This window comes from Heterocephalus glaber, unplaced genomic scaffold (genome assembly GCF_053883595.1).
Source record: "Heterocephalus glaber isolate CG9 unplaced genomic scaffold, H.glaber_assembly_v1.0 deba00001497, whole genome shotgun sequence".
NCBI lineage: Eukaryota > Metazoa > Chordata > Mammalia > Rodentia > Bathyergidae > Heterocephalus > Heterocephalus glaber.
Genome location: NW_028258320.1, coordinates 15246116 through 15263300, shown reverse-complemented (window position 1 = coordinate 15263300; position 17185 = coordinate 15246116). Strand labels below are relative to the sequence as shown.

Here is a 17185-nt window from a genome sequence, read left to right as displayed (position 1 = left end):
TCCCTTTTTTCCCTTCCCCTACCCCTCCCAATTCCCCTGGTCTTTTAGACCTTTTCTTCCTGTTACACAATATCAGTTATACATTTTTAAAATTACAATATTAAGATCTAGGAGACATTACCACAGATTTTACAGAATTTAAAAAGATATAGAAAGCATATTACAAAAATCTGTTTTGAAATAAATTTGACAACTTCTAAGAAGTACCTTGGAAGACAAATTAATGAAACTAACTCTGAAATCATATAAAATTTGAATAACACCTATTAAAGAAAGTATATTCTTAGCTTGAAAACCTACCTATATGACAACAACAGGCTCATAAACATTTTAACTGATAAATTATATCAAACAATTAAAGCAGAAAAAGGAAGGAACACTTCTCCCCTCATTTTAGGAAATCAACATTGTGCTAATCCTAAAACTGGATAAAGATAATAGAAGAAAAAAGTATGAACATAGATAGAAATTTGTTTAACAAAACAAACTATTGGAAGTCAGATCTGGCAGGATGTAGAAAGTGGTTTTGTTATAGGGATGGCAGTGTTGGTTCAGCATTGGAAGATCCACCCCCAAAAGTCATTTAAACAGAGGAAAGGAAAAAGCCATATGATCCTGTCACTAGTTGGAGAAAAAGTATTGGACTAAGTTCTACAGCTGTTCATGGTAAAAGCTATCAGGAGACTAGAAGTAGAACAGAAACTTCTCAACAGATTAAAGACATGTACTCCATACTTCCAGCAAAAACGTCTTATATGAATGGAGAAGATACAATGCTTTCTCCTTAAGGTGGGAAACAAGGGCAGATATGCTTACTCTATATCTGTCCATTAAACTTTGAAACCTAGTCCCCACCAAAATAGTCTGGCAATAAAATGACACAACTAGGATAGGATTGGCATAGCAGAAGCAAAATCTTTATATGTAGATGAAATGATCATCTACAGAGAAAATACTAAGAAATCTCTAGGAGCCCCTAGAACTTGTATTTGAATTTAGCAGGATTAGAAAACCCAAGGTATATATCAAAATTCAGGTCTGTGTATACTTGCTATAAATGAAGAATTGGATATTGAAATTTAAAAGTTATGTAGGAGTACAAAGGACCTAGAAAATTTAAAAACAAAAACAAATAAAAAACAAAAACAGTGTTGGAAGACATTTAGTGCCTAATTTTAAGACTTCTTCTAAAGCTACAGTAATAAAGGCAGTGTTGGTGTAAGCAAAGACATATAGATCATTTGAATAAAACAGAGAATCTAGAAATAGAACCACACATATATGGTCCACTGAGTTTTGAAAGATTATTTAACATTAGCATTTTATAGAATATAAACTCAATTAAAGAGCCGAGGAAAAGATATTGTTTTCAACAAACGGCCCTAGAACACCTGGTATCCGTATACAAAAGATTAACCTCAACCGTATTTTTCCATACATGAAAATAACTTGAGGGGATCTATGAACCTAAATAAGAAAGCCTAAAAGTATAAAACTTTAAGAAGAAATTATAAGAGAAAATATTTATGAATTCAGGGTAGGCAAGAACTACCTAGGATACAAAAAACATGATGTATAAAAGAAAAAACTTCATAAATGAGATTCCATCAAAATTTAGAACTTTAAATGACATCATTAAAATGAAAAGTAGTCCTTAAACAGACCATATTTACAATACATATAACCTATGACCAGAATATATAAAGAATTCTTAGAGCTCATTAATAGACAACCCAATTAAAATGTAGACATAAGAAGACGATAAATAGCCAGTATAGCACAAGGAATGGTGTGCAACTCTAGAATCAGAAAAATACTAATCAGTACAATAATAAGACTGAATTATACACTCATTAGGGAGATGAAGTTAAAAGTTTTAAAAGCCTTGTCATGACTTTTTCTTTTTGTTGGATTCTCCCCCTTTGCGTTTAATTTGTCATGCCCAGTGGATTCATTCTGCTGGGTTTCCTGGGGTTGTGATCCTCATTGTCTTTTCCTAGGGTATTCTCTAAAATTTTTTGGAGTGCCAGTTTGATACAATGAGTGTATAATTCAATCTTGTTATTGTACTGATTAGTATTTTTCTGATTCTAGTGTTGCACACCTTTCCTTGTGCTGTACTGGCTATTTATCATCTTCTCCTGTACTTTTTTATTGGGTTGTCTATTAATGAGCTGTAAGAGTTCTTTATATATTCTGGTCATAGGTTATATGCATTGTAAATATGGTCTGTTTAAGGACGACTTTTCATTTTAACGATGTCATTTAAAGTTCTAAATTTGATGGAATCTCATTTATCAAGTTTTTCTTTTATAAATCATGTTTTTTGTATCCTAGGAAGTTCTTGCCTACCCTAAATTTATAAACATTTTCCCTTATAATTTATTCTTAAAGTTTCATAGTTTTAGTCTTTCATATTTAGGTTCATAGATCCTTTCAAGTTATTTTTATGTATGTAAATAAAGGGTTGAGGTTAATTATTTATATGCAGATACCAGGTGTTTTAGTGCCATTTGCTGAAAACACTATCTTTTCCTCGGCTCTTTAATTGAGTTTATATTCTATAAAATGTTAATGTTAAATAATCTTTCAAAACTCAGTGGACCATATATGTGTGGTTCTATTTCTAGATTCTCTGTTTTATTCAAATGATCTATATGTCTGCTTACACCAACAACGCCTTGATTACTGTAGCTTTAGAGGAAGTCTTCAAATTAGGTACTAAACGTCTTCCAACACTTTTTGTTTTCTTTTTTTTTTTTACTTTTCTAGGTTCTTTGTACTCCTACATAACTTTTAAATTTCAATATCCAATTCTTCATTTATAGCAAGTATACATAGACCTGAATTTTGATATATACCTTGGGTTTTCTAATCCTGCTAAATTCAAATACAAGTTCTAGGGGCTCCTAGAGATTTCTTAGTATTTTCTCTGTAGATGATCATTTCATCTACATATAAAGATTTTGCTTCTACCTTGCCAATCCTATCCTAATTGTGTCATTTTATTGCCAGACTATTTTGGCTCAGGCCTATGTTTCAAAGTTTAACGGAAAGATGAAGAGTAGGCATATCTGCCCTTGTTCCCCACCTTAAGGAGAAAGCATTGTATCTTCTCCATTCATATAAGGCGTTTTTGCTGGAAGTATGGAGTACATGTCTTTAATCTGTTGAGAAAGTTCTGTTCTACTTCTAGTCTCCTGATAGCTTTTACCATGAACAGTTGTAGAATTTAGTCCAATACTTTTTCTCCAACTAGTGACAGGATCATATGGCTTTTTCCTTTCCTCTGTTAAAATGATAACTTCTGGGAGTGGATCTTCCAATGCTGAACCAACGCTGCCATCCCTTCTACATCCTGCCAGATCTGACTTCTGATAGTTTGTTTTGTTAAACAAATTTTTGTCTATGTTCATACTTTTTTCTTCTATTATCTTTATCCAGTTTTAGGATTAGCACAATGTTGATTTCCTAAAATGAAGGGAGAAGTGTTCCTTTTTTTTCCTGCTTTAAATGTTTGATATAATTTATCAGTTAAAATGTATATGAGCCTGTTGTTGTCATATAGGTAGGTTTTCAAGCTAGGAATATACTTTCTTTAATAGGTGTTATTCAAATTTTATATAATTTCAGAGTTAGTTTCATTAATTTGTCTTCCAAGGTACTTCTTAGAAGTTGTCAAATTTATTTCAAAACAGATTTTTGTAATATGCTTTCTATATCCTTTTAATTTCTGTAAAATCTGTGGTAATGTCTCCTAGACCTTGATATTATAATTTTAAAAATGTATAAGTGATATTGTGTAATAGGAAGTAAAGGTCTAAAGGAACAGGGGAAGTAGGAGGGGTACAGGAAAGGAAAGAAGGGAAAAGAAAAATTATGAGAAAAGGAAAAAAGTGGAAACAAAGTCTTTGCAAATAGGGAAGGGTGGAGGGGGTGAAGGGAGGGCAGGGGAATGGGGAAAAAAATAAGAACCAAGATACTCATGTAATGGTACAAGATCCCAATGATGTATGTAACTGTATTTTATACCTAAAATGTACCAATAAACTTATGGGGAAAAATTATAGGAACTAATGAATTATAGGAACTAATAAATTGTAGGATTTAATTGTAGGAATTGTCTGATTTCTTCTTTAATTTTCTCTGTGACCCATTGGTTATTCAGAAGTGTGTGGTTCAATTTCCACGTGTTTATGAAATTTTTGGAGTTTCTTTTGCTATTGATCTCCAATTTCATCGCACTATGGTCTGATAATATACGGGGGATAACTTCAATTCCTTTTCACTTACTTAAACATGTTCTATGAGCAAGTATGTGGTCTATTTTGGAGAATGACCCCTGTGCAGCTGAAAAGAATGTGTATTCTGATTTTGTGAAGTGGAACACTCTCTAAACATCTGTTAAATTCATTTGTTCAAGAGTTTGATTGAGTTCTAGTATTTTGTTGCTTATTTTTTGTCTAGTTGATCTATCTATTTGTGACAGTGGGGTATTGAGGTCCCCCACTACTATTGTATTAATGCTTATTTGATTTTTCATGTCCATTAGTATTTGTTTTATATAGTTGGGCACACTAGTGTTTGGTTCATATATATTTACGATTGTCATCTCTTCCTCTTGGATCGTTCCCTTTACAAGGATGTAGTGTCCTTCTTTGTCTCTCTTAATCAGTATTGGCTTGAAATCCACTTGATTTGCAAAGATGATAGCTACTCCTGTTTTTTTGAGGGGGGGACGTTCCTGCTGCATGGAATATTGTTTTCCACCCTTTAACTTTCAGTCTATGAGTTTCTTTTTGAATTGTGTTTCTTGTATGCAGCATATTGTTGGATCTTGCTTCTTGACCTATTCTGCCAGTCTATGTCTTTTGATCAGTGAATTGAGACCATTAATATTGATGGTTATAACTGATACATATTGACTTATCATTGTCATGTCTTTTTCTTTTTGTTGGATTCTCCCCCTTTGCATTTAATTTCTTGTCATGCCCAATGGATTCATTCTTCTGGGATTCCAGGGGTTGTGATTCTCATTGTCTTTTCCTAGGATATTATCTATAATTTTTTGGAGTGCTGTTTTGATATTCATGAAGTTCCTGAGGTGCTCTTTGTCATGAAAGTATCTTATTTCTCCATCAATTTTGAAAGATAGTTTTGCAGGGTACATCAATCTGGGTTGGAGGCTGTTTTCCTTTAGAGCTTGAAAAACATCACTCCAAGCTCTTCTTGCCTTGAGGGTTTGCATTGAGAAGTCTGCTGTGATTCTAATGGGCTTTCCTTTGTATGTGAGTTCTTTCTTTTCTCTCACTGCTTGTAGAACTTTGTTCTTCTGTTGGATTTCTGGAATTCTAACTATTATATGCCTATGTGTAGATTTTTTTGATCAAGGCTAGTTGGAGTCCTATATGCCTCACTTATCTGTATGTCAAGTTCTTTTCCCCTGCTTGGGAAGTTTTCTGCCATCATTTCTGTGTACAGTTTTTTTATGTCATTTGCACTATCTTCTGTTTCTTCATTGACTCTGATCAGTCTTATGTTATTCTTCTTTCCATCATCTAGCAGCTGCTGGATTGATTTCTTGTAGTCCCTTACTATTTTAAAGAAATTTTTTTTCCTGGTCACTAATTGCAGTCTTATCTTCTATATCTGATATTCTGCCCTCATATTGGCTCATTCTGCTGCATAAACTTTCAGTGGAGTTTTTAATCTCCTGGAAATCTGTTTGCATCTGTTTTATGGACTCCATTTGTTTCCTATGTTGGGATTCCATCATGTTCCTCAGCTTCTATATTTTTTTAATCTGTGTCCTCTTTAGATTGATTAATCATGTCTTGCAATATGGGCACAATCTCTGCTGTTATCTGAGAAATTATTTCAGATTTCATTTTTTCCAGATCCTCTTTTGTTGCCAGTTCAGGGAGTTCAGGTTGTTTAGTATCAGATTGTTCCATTTCATTTCCCTTGTGGGGTTGCTTTAGGTGATCTGGGAGTGTGGTTTTGAGACTTGTTTAAGTGTCTTCTCATTTCAACAGCGGAGGTGGGGGAGAATGTGTGCAGCTGGCTCACCACCTCCGCACTGGGGGCAGTGGTATGGCCGCCCAGAAGGTTCATCTCCTCTGTGCTGGGGGGCAGCTCTGCTCCTCAATGCTTGGGGCAGTGATATGGTGGCCCAGAAGGCTCCTCCTCAGTGCTAGGGGCAGCTCAGTTTCTTGGCACTGGGGGCAATGGTACAGTGGCCCAGAAGGCTCAAAGTGTCATGTGTTGAAGGCTTGATTTCTTATGCAGCAATGTTCAGAGATGGGGTCTAGAGAGGTGACTATACAGCACCATTTGAAATGTGTCTCTATGTATGTCAAAAGGCAGAAAGGGGTACAAAGTACACAGCTCCTGACAAGAGGACCATAGCCAAACCACACCACACACACATGCATGTGCCTGTACACACATTTATTAAGTGTCCTATAAACAACTGTAAATGTTGTGGCAAAAAACTGAGTCACTAAGATCTTAGAATGACAACTAATGAGACAGGATTTTTAAAGAGGGCTCTGAAAAAAGACTGATAGAAGATTATGAGAGGTGAGGATAGATTTAGGATACAGCAGATAGAGAAAGAAAATGAGCAGATCATCATATGACCAAGTTAGTTTGTTTAGTATTTCAAAGGTCTTAGTAGGAGATACATATGTATGTGTGTGTGTGCCTGCATATGTGTATACATAAAAACCCTGGGAGCTGGGGTGTAGCTCAGTAGTAGAGCACTTTCCAAGCATGCACAGGGCCCTGGGTTGGACGCCTAGCACTGCAAAACAGTGCTGTTAGAAAGAAAGGCAAGTTGATAGCCTTGACTTCCAAGTAAGTAGTTAGATTTGATAAGGCCTCTGGGACAAGGTGGAGACGTGATAAGAGCTGTGATCAAAGAAGAGGGATCATTGTGTGGTCTACAAAATAGACTGGAGCAGGGTGTAGACAGAGCATTTTAGGATCTTCTTTAGCTTTTCTGATAACAGACTTGGATTTGTCTGGAAGCTGTGCGAATCTGGCTTCATGATATAGGTGAGGAGTATTTATAGGTACTTTCCACCTGGGTGTCTTTTGAGTATTCTCTTATTTCAACTTTTATTCCAAACCCACCAAAAGTAGAATGAGGACTCTGGTGGTTTAAAAATATATATATATATATATGTAAATTACCCATTGTCTGATACCTGAAATAGACAATCTTGCCTGTCCCCAAAACTAAAACATACATCACAACAGAAACAACTGCAAATTACATAGACGTAGTGATCATTCAATTTAGTTACAGAAATCCTTGAACTAAGGATTAGTTCTAAATAATAGAGTGTGTATCACTTCCATAACTATTAAATTGATAGCCAAAATGTGTGGTTTCTCTAATATGATACATATTTGGTAGGCTTTTCTTCCTTCTGTGTCTGTACAGTTATTAATGATTGCCTGGGCATCCAGGTTGTGCATGGCACAAGGGCACCATATCAAAGGTGGTACCTTTCTCCAAGACCTTCTAGATTTATATGTTTGTCAAGAAAAGTATCCAGACAAAGACAGTCAGTATTTTTTTCTAACATGTTAAGATCCAATTCTGACAGATGGAAGAAAATTGTCTTGAGAAAAACGTATCTCTTTATCATTTGCATGAAAATGCTATATAGGTGAGCAACATTTTAGTTAGAGGAATACACATTATGATACTTAGAAAATTACTGCAAAGTAAAATCTTTGCATCATCAGAAAAATGAACTTTAGCCTTATTAAGGCACAATTTGGAATCATATTTTGCATATCAACCCCTCCCCCCAGCTACATTTTACGTGAAACCTCTTTCCTAAAGTGAAGAAAGGCAAAGGGCTTCCAAGAAGTCTGAAAGGAAATTAATTTGTCACTTGTTTTAGAAGAGGCTGAATGTTGGGCCAGGGATTTAGCTTAGTGGTTCCAATGCCTGCCTCGCAAGCACAAGGTCTCAAGTTCGATCCCCGTACCAAAAAAAAAGAAGAAGAAGAAGAAGAGGCTGATTATTTGGGAAAGGGTCAGTTGTGTACTAGTAAACGTGTGACAAATAGTCGCAGGTGCAATTGCGGATTTCTATGATGTCCATACTCGAACATAGCTGGTGTGACCGTCACTGTAAAGTCAGCTGCAGGCAAAAATCAGACCAATACAATAAACACCTCTTACTGCTTGGTACCAACTGACTCCATCCCATCATTAATTTGATTTAATAAGCCAACTTGTCAGATCTGTTTCAAGTTATGTCTTGATACTCTAAGTCTGGTGTGCACAGTTGCAGTTTCCAAGTTCTGATCCATTTATCTGAGGGACAGCTGCCTCCAAGAAAGGAAATCAGGTATCTTTGAAAAATTTCTTCCTTCTCACAAATCCAATTTAAGCTACCTAATTATATTGCTCAATTAAATTCCACAAATGACCACTTGTATCAGTGATACTTCTTAGACTATTCCAGAGTTAATGCTGGTGGTAATTGACCAAGAATGAGATGCTGGTGATACATACTCTTTCTGGTACCTTGAGACCCAGGAAATAGGAGCTGCAGCCATTGGGTTCCTGAGGTTTGTAGCCAGGTCTGGGCATTGGTGCTTTTCCTAGCAGGAGAAAAAAAAGGGAAGAAATATTTTAGAAATGAAGTATTTGGGAACATTCATCAAATAAAAAATTTCCAAAAGCATATTCCATTCTTCTTTTGTTTTGGGGGCGGGGGGTTGGTACCAGGGATAGGACTCGGGTCCCTACACTTTCCATTCTTCTTTTAAAAGTCACTATTCCTCATCTCAAACATATTTGTCGTTTTCTCCTCATCTCAAAGAATTTTATGAGCACTTAGTAACAATTCTAATGGTTCTCTAGTATATGATCTTGAAGATAAAGGCTATAGCAAAACCAAACTAAACCTCACGTTCTTTTAATTTCTCTGGCCACTGTAAGGCCACATACCATACACAGAGCAAAAACACCTGGTAATGCCCTTGCAAAATGGAAATTTTAACAGTACCATAAAAGCGTTTTTAGATACTGAGTCTATGTTTTAAAGTCCTTCCTCCTTACCGTTCCTCAAGATTTTCTGTATTATTCTTGGACATTTACTCTTGAATATGAATTTTATTGTCAACTTACTAAATTCTATAATATTGTCAGGATTTTGAATAACAATCCATTGTATTTATAATTTTGAGACAACTGCCTGTTTAGGATACTCTGTATTTCCAATCATGGGCATAGTACTGCCCTCTATTTACTTAGCTCGTTCTAGATCTTCAAAGGAGTGTTGTAATTTTCCCCACATATTTTTTATATCTCTTGCATACCTATCTTATTCAGGTCCTTAAACAAGATAGAATCTCTCATCCAGAAGAAGGGTTATAGGTAAGTACGGGAAATCTGCACTTTTCTAGAACACAAGCTGCGTCTAGATTTCTACTCTGCCAGCCCAGGCTGTAGCCCCCCACTTTCATGGTCCACAACGGCACCTCTGCCAACACATCCATTGTACCAGCAGCAGGATGGAAGCAGTTAGAAGGATCCATTCCTTTCCTTTAATAAACACAACAAAACATTACACACATCACCTCCTCTTGCTTCCCTTTGGCCAGACCTTAATCAAATGTCAACACCTAGTTGCAAAGGTGGACTAGAAAATGAAGCCTTTATTCAATGTAGGCAATGAGGAGCCCAGCTGAAAATGAGAGGGGGCACTTCTAACTGTAGAAAGGGGAGAATCAGACTTAGGGGAAAATGAGCGTTTCCCACCACAGTATGGTTGCTGTGGTACATGAGGTATAAGATTTTGGCCCAAGGTGGCCCCAGTAACCCCCGTGTCCTGGTATGGATGCATGTATCTATCAGTGCTTCATTTCTTTTTATTACCAGGACTGCCATTTATTGTCCCAGGACTGGTCTGCATGACCAAGAAAATATGGCAGAAGGAGGGGCATGGTGACACACACCTGTAATCCCCATGCTCGGGAGGCTGAGGGAGGAGGATCACCATGAGTTCAAGGCCACCTTGGGCTACAAAGCAAGACCCTGTCCCAAAAAACAAACAAAACAAACAAACAAACAAAAATCTGGCAGAAGTAGAGGTATGTGGATTCCAAGATTCAGTTACAAAAGACTATGATACTGTCTTATCTCTCTTTCTTCTCTCCCCCCATCATGGACAGCCGCATGGGAAGGACCATGTGGCAAAAAACTAAAGCCTCCTGCCAAGGAGATCTTGTAGCCCCTTTGGTCTCCAGTGAAGGCAGCACCAGCTGCAGAGTGATGTGATCGTGACCTTAGCAGAAGTTCCAAGGAGGAGCTGTCCAGCAAAGCCACTGAGGATTCCTGACCCTCAAAAACTGTGATATGACATTTGCTATATTATCCCACTAGGTTGTAGGGTAACTTGTTCTTCGATGTGTGGCGAGGCCCCTTCCTGTTTGCAAATGGCTGCTGTCCTCTAGGATTCTGATGCAGTAAAGAGGAAGCTGAGTCTCCCTCCTTCAAAACACATTTTGTGACGGCCTTCTTTCACTTAGCATGATGTTCTCAAAGTTCATCTATGTTATATTATCTATCAGTATAGCTGAATAACTGTATGGAATACAACAGTTTGCTTAATCGTTCATCTGTTAATGAACATTTGGGTTGTTTCTACCTATTGTCTATTGTGAATAGTACTGCCATGAAAACTGTGTACAAGCTTTGTTTAAATATCTATTTCCCGTGCATGAGGGGATGTACTGTACTTAAAGAGTAGACTTTCTGGGTCTATGCCTAACCTTTTGAGGATCCACCAAACTGTTTTCCATGACAGCTGTCCCATTTGATTCCCAACCAGCAGTGCACAGTGTTCTGACTTCTCCCCTCCTCAGAGTTTCACCACAGTGAATTGAGACACGGAGTATTCTTATTCTGTTTGGAATGATCTGATGATGAGTTTCTTTCACTTCTGGAAAATTTTCAGCCACTGTCTAACTTTCTTTTCTTTTTTTTTTTTTTGATACCAGGGATCGAACTCAGGACCTTGTGCTTGCAAGGCAGGCGCGGTGCCACTGAGCTAAATCCCTGGCCCTATAAATATTTTCTTTTTTTCATTGTATTTAGTTTTTTCTCTTGGGCTTCTTCTTTCTGAATGTTGAAACTTTTTTTTAAAATCCTGTTCTTCATGAATCTTAATCTCCATTTCATTTTTTAATCTTTTTTCTCTCTTTGTACTAAATTCCCTCAAGCTCCATCAAACCTACTTTACATTTTACTAATATTCTCTAGCTCGACTTACCTGCTATTCAATCAGTTGACTGCAATGTCTTTCAATAGCTATAATTTTCATTTCTTTGAACTCTATTCAGTTTCCTTTTTAATTTACATATTCATTTTTTAGTTTCATTTTTATTTTGGGGGGCGGGTTTGAGACAGGGTCTCACTGTGTAGTTCAGGCTGGCCTCAAGCTCATAGTGATCCTCCTGCCTCAGCCTCCCGAATGCTAGGATTACAGGCATGTGCCACCATGACCAGCTCTTTAGTTTCATTTTTTTCTTTTTCTTTCTTTTTTTTTTTTTTGGTACCAGGGCGAGACCTTGCGCTTTCAAGAAAGGTGCCAGAACCATTGAGCTAAATCCCTGGCCCTTTAGTTTCATTTTTTAAAATCGTGTTTTCTATTCCTTTTATTTCTCTAATAATTTCAAATATTCATATTCTTTTATTATCTGCAATTCATATTATGTTATGATTGCTAAGTATAATATTCTCTTAGAATGGAGTATTTGTTCACACAGGGTAACCTCTCAGCAATAGCTCAGTGAGGCTCGCTCTTTAGAAGGAATTCCTTTGTCCTGTGTCATATAACTACAGGGCAGTTCCCTCAATTTTGGCTTTCTGTTGATGTTATTGTTCTGGGGACTGAATCCACGACGTCACCCAGGCTAAGCATGTGCTCTCCACAAGCTGCACCCCGCCCTCCCCAGTTGCTTTTCTGTGGTTCTAAGCATCCCAAGATAGCCGAGAACCAGTGTTTATGTGGGTTTGTTCAGCTCAAGCCTGCACTTACCCACTGTAGGAACCCAGATCCTATGCCCGTTATGTGGAATATGCTTAGGGTAGAGATCTTTCAATCAATGTTCTTTATGGCACCTTCAGCCCTGACTATATGGGAGCACCCTGCTACTTGTAATATGAGGCAAAGCATTTAGAATCCTTTTGAAACAGATGAGGCAGCTGCTTGGGCTCTGGACAGCTTTATGCAGGCCATTCAGTGCCGGCTTCCCGAATCTCCTAGTGATGGTTCCTTTGCCACTCTTTGAACACTAAAACCCTCATCCTAGACCTGGAGCCACCATACAGAATGCTCTGAAATGAAAGCCAGAGGGGTCTTGCTGTGAGTGTGAGTGTGAGTGTGTGTAACACAAGGGATGGGCAATAGGTACAGTTAAGCAGTATGAGTAATCACATGGCACATGTGAATACAATCACACGTGCCACGTGACTACATGTGATTGTCTCTTGCGGATGACACTGTGATTTTTCTTTTCCTTCAGATTGTTGTTTTGTAAATATCCTATATATACTACCTTTATAGTCACCAGGAAAAAATTTTACCTGAAGAAACAAATGTCTAAATCCGGCAACATCTGTTTAACACCTTCGCTGTAAAGGGCATTTGCCGCAGCCTCCTCGAGGCTTCCTGGCTCCCCTCGACCCTTGTGCACTGGAGAACTCACAGGGGATGAGACAATTTGAGATTCCTATTCCTATTCCTGCTGGTGATGAAGGGGTTTTGTTTTGTTTTGGTTTGTTTTTTTGCATGTAATGTTTTAAGTTAACTGCAGAAATTCTGCCTAGCAGTGAAGCATGAAGTATAATTTCTATAAAATAAAGGCGATGGCTTGGTCTAGGCATAAATAATATTCTCAGATTACAGCGTGAGCAGTTTACAGTTTGAGGCTTGAAGCATAGGCATCAACAATGGGCCATATCCACACAGTGGTTTTATTTTCTGGTGCGGCTCTTTATATGAGCAGCAAGCTGACAAATGTTGTGGGGTTAGTAAATTATTGTCCAGGCCAGCCTGCTGCCTGTTTTGTGTAGCCTGCCAACTAAAAATAGTTGTTATATTTTTTAATGGTTGGGAGAAAAGCCAAAGCAAGGATAATATTTTATGACATGTGAAAATTATATGAAATTCAAATGTTAGTGCCCATTAAGAAGTTTTAATGGGACCCAGCCACACTCATTTTTGTTTGTTTGTTTGTTTGTTTTGGACAAGGACACTCATTTATTATGTATTCACTGTGGCTGCTTAAATTGCAGAATATTGGTATAATCTTGAAGTGAGAATGGTTTGCTAATCAAGAGGTAAAATTCAGAGACCATAAAGAAAGAGACTGGCAGATCTGATCTCATAAAACTTAAAACCTTCTGAATAAAGCAAAACACCATAAAATAGTTGAAAGACACCCAAGAGGGAGGCTAGGAGCAGAGCTGGTCATGGAACCCAAGAGTCCCTCCACATACACTGCTTCCTCTCAGTTTCATTACTGAAAAGTGCAGTAAACACTTGGGGGTCTCTATGTCCCACGTCAAGGGTTGTGTCCTCCCAGGAGGGCGAGGAAGTTAGCACAGCCATTTTGACCAACAAAATGTGGAGCTTCCTCAGAAAACTAAAGCTACAGAATTCCTGTGTGATCCCAGCAATCTTGTTCCCTGGTAGATGTCCAAAGGAATGGAAATTAGCACGCTAAAGAGATTGTTGCACTTTCCTGTTGACTGTAGCTTTATTCACAATAGCCAAGATATAGAAGCAACCTGGGTGTCCATCAACATATGAACAGATAAAGGAAACATACACACACTGTGGAATACTATTCAGTCTTAAAAAGGAAATCCTGTCCTTCCCGATGACATAGATGGAATTGGAGAACATCATATCAGGGAATAAGCCAGAAAGATAAATACTGTATTCTCTCGCTTATATATGGATCCTAAAAAATGTTGATTTCATAGAAACAGAGTAGAAAGGTAGTTATCAGAGGCTGGGAGAGGGAGAAGGATGGGGAAAAAGGAAATGTCCATCAAAGGGTAGAAAATTCCAGTATAGAGGAGGAAAAATTTTAGTAATCTATTATACTGTATGATAACCACAGCTAATTATGTATTGTATATTTCAAAATTGATAAAAGAATAACTTTTAACATTCTTGCCATAAGAAAATAAGTTGATGAGGTGATGGATATGTTAATTAGCTTAATTGAGTCTTTCTATTAGTGTATATGAAGATCAAAACGTCACATGGTACCTCATAAACGTACACTATAAATATTTGTCAAGGAAAGTTTTTAAAAGACTGATTTTTAACCCTGGGACTGAACCCAGGGCCTTTGCATGGAACTAGATTCCCAGGCGTTTTTTTGTTTTGTTTTGTTTTGTTTGAGATAGGGTCTAGCTAAGTTGCTAAATTGTCCAGAATGAGCTCAAATTTGTAATCCCAGGCTGTTGAGATTACAGACATGCACCACCACACCTGGTTTAAAGATTGATATTTAAAGATACTCTTTTTTTTCTTTGAAACTAATCCCCAAAACAAATTCATCTAGAAAGTGGTTTTATTAAAGCGTGGCAGTGTGGACAGTATGTACAAGATGCAAAACTCTGCTCTAGCACCTCCTCCAGAGCCCTTCACCCACAGGGAACACTTCTGTGAACATTGCTTCAGAAACAGAAAGTGTTGCCCCGCCACTGGGATTGGGGGATTGTTTTGCTTTATGTTGAAAGACAACCCAAAGAACCAGACTGCAGTTGAGCTGTTCACCAGACTGTCTTTCCCATGACGTTTATAAAATTTGTTGCCTACTGAAGCTACTGAGTTGAAAGTTAAGCAACTTTGCCCAAGGTCACCAGCAGTGGGACCCCCCCACACACACTCTTTAATTCAAACCCATGAGTTTTCCATTACTGGATTTCTCAAATGTGCTTCAAGGACTCCCTGCAAGAAGCACAGCTCCATGGCCAGGTGTAGCTCAGTAGCAGAGTGTGTGCCCAGCATGCATGAGGCCCTGGCCTCAACCCCCCCGCACCCCTTAGCCTCAAAAAAAAAAAAAAAAAATGCAGCTCCAAGTCCAACCACAGACCGACTGGATCAGAACCCCTGGAATGCGAAAGGCGCTCTATAGTTTATAAACAGTCCTCATGGGAATCTCCACTGGAGTCGACCCCTTAATGCCAGCTCACATTGCGCTGTGACACACAGAGAACTGTCACAGCCCGAGCCTTTGGCAAGTTCCGGTTTTGTGTGTTGACGGGAAAATGAATTGCTGTAAACATAAGATGCCTGAAAAGCAGTGTCGGCACTGCCTTGGCTGCCTGTACACAAAAACCCCATTACCTGCCTAAATAATTTAACCTAGGGAGGAGGTCCTCTGAGTGGTGTCTTTGAATGGTTCTCTTTGTTTTTGCCATGCTTCGCAATCACTTGGGAAGGGTTGAAAACCCTAACGTTTGGGTCTGGCCCTCAGGGCTTCTGACTTCATTGATTTGGTGCCTGGACTTTATAAAAACCTTCCCAGGTGATTCTAATGTGTAGGCAAGGTAGAGAACCTCTGCTTGAAATAATGGTTAAGTACATACCAAATGTGACATTTTTTTTCTTGTACTGTTGCTAAACTGTTACTTCTAGCAAAAGACAACAGTTTCTGAAGCAGCTTTTTTCCTCTGTAGCCCCAGAAAAAGGTGGCACCTGGACCACCTAATATGCAAATCCTTAGAAATTGCCAGACCTACCAATCAGAAACGCGAGGGGTGGGGCCAGCAAGGTTTTTAACAAGCCATGGTGGGGGTGGGGGGATGTGAGTTTGAGAACCGAGGCTTTGGGAAGTCTTGCGCCTGTGAGTTGTGTCACTAAGCAAACAGAAAAGGAGCAGGGACGGTGACTAGGTGTTATCTGCTCAAGAGATTGCTCGACTCACAGTCAAGTTGAGGAGGTATTTTTGTTTTGTTTTGTTTTTGGTACCATGGATCAAACTCAGGACCTTCTGCTTGTGAGGCAGGCGCACCGCCACTGAGGTACATCCCCAGCCCGAGAAGGCATTTTTGTCCTCTTTGGGCACAGCCTCCTGGTTCTCAGCTCCCTGGGGCTCCAAGGATAATAAGGTTTAACCTGTTTTCCTGAGTGATTGTCAGTGCAGTGATTGGGGCTGTTTGCCTTCCTGTCACCAGGTACTGCTGGCAACTTGGGGCTGTCCAGCCAGAGCCAGACCCAAACTTCCCAAAAATCTTTTGGTGCCATTTTAATAGGGAAGGAAGAAGAGGGTTTGGGTCTTGATATGCTTTTTTAAAAATCCCACTGTTACCTATTTGCTAAACCAAGTTATCTCTAGGAAGGAAAACACCTGTGTTGATCCAAATGCCTGAAACGAGTTAACCATTTCCTGGCTCACAGGGCTAAACGGTTGGGCCTAACCAGGTTTATCTGATCCACCCAAATATAAACACATGGTTCAGGGAGGGTCCCGTATGGGCCAGGGTGAAGTTTTTATAGTTAGAAGCAGTCTTTTGTTTCCCCCTGTTCTTATGTGATTTAAAACTTCTACGCTGAAAAACTTGATTCTGGATATTTGCTAGTCACACGTGGTGCATAAGAAAGCCATTTCCCTTGCTCAGAGATGAGAGAGACTGAGGGGTGAATCCAACAAGTGCGTAGCTGTTTTGAGTCTCTTGGAAGCATTTGAGAAAATATTTCTCAATTATGCTTTCCCATTGGACTGAGTTGACTTCGAATCATCTCTAACCCCAGGACAGAAAGTTGGATAAACAAACCATCTCACCAATGAGATTGCATGCTTTCCAAAATATTTTCAAAGGCTGGGGGTGTGGCTCAGTGGTAGACCACTTGCCTAGCCTGCAAGGCCTGGGTTCAGTGCCCAGCACCACCAGAACACATCCTCATGTGAAATTACATGGAACTGTGGAACTGGAGGCCCAGGGCTCGGCATTCTGCTCTCCTTAAGTCCCATGAAGGAGGAAGCTGGTCCAGGAGCTTCTCTTGGGCAGCCAGGCCCATGTCTTGGCCCCTGCACCCCCTTTACAACTCAAGGAGGGTGGGTGTACCTGGGGACAGGCTTCCTGGTGGGCAGCCACCACTGATGGGACAGGAGAGTCAGGCACATTTTTG

General features: G+C 38.9%; 1 protein-coding gene across 2 annotated transcripts in view; it reads right to left on the bottom strand.

Moving 5' to 3' along the window:
• Pla2g12b (phospholipase A2 group XIIB) overlaps positions 1-17185 on the bottom strand; it is a 28152-nt gene that overhangs the window by 10142 nt on the left and 825 nt on the right. For both annotated transcript variants that reach the window (XM_004846258.3, XM_004846259.3), the window contains exon 2: positions 8539-8627. In XM_004846258.3, the coding sequence (XP_004846315.1) occupies positions 8539-8627 (89 nt within the window). The remainder of the gene's footprint in view (positions 1-8538; positions 8628-17185) is intronic.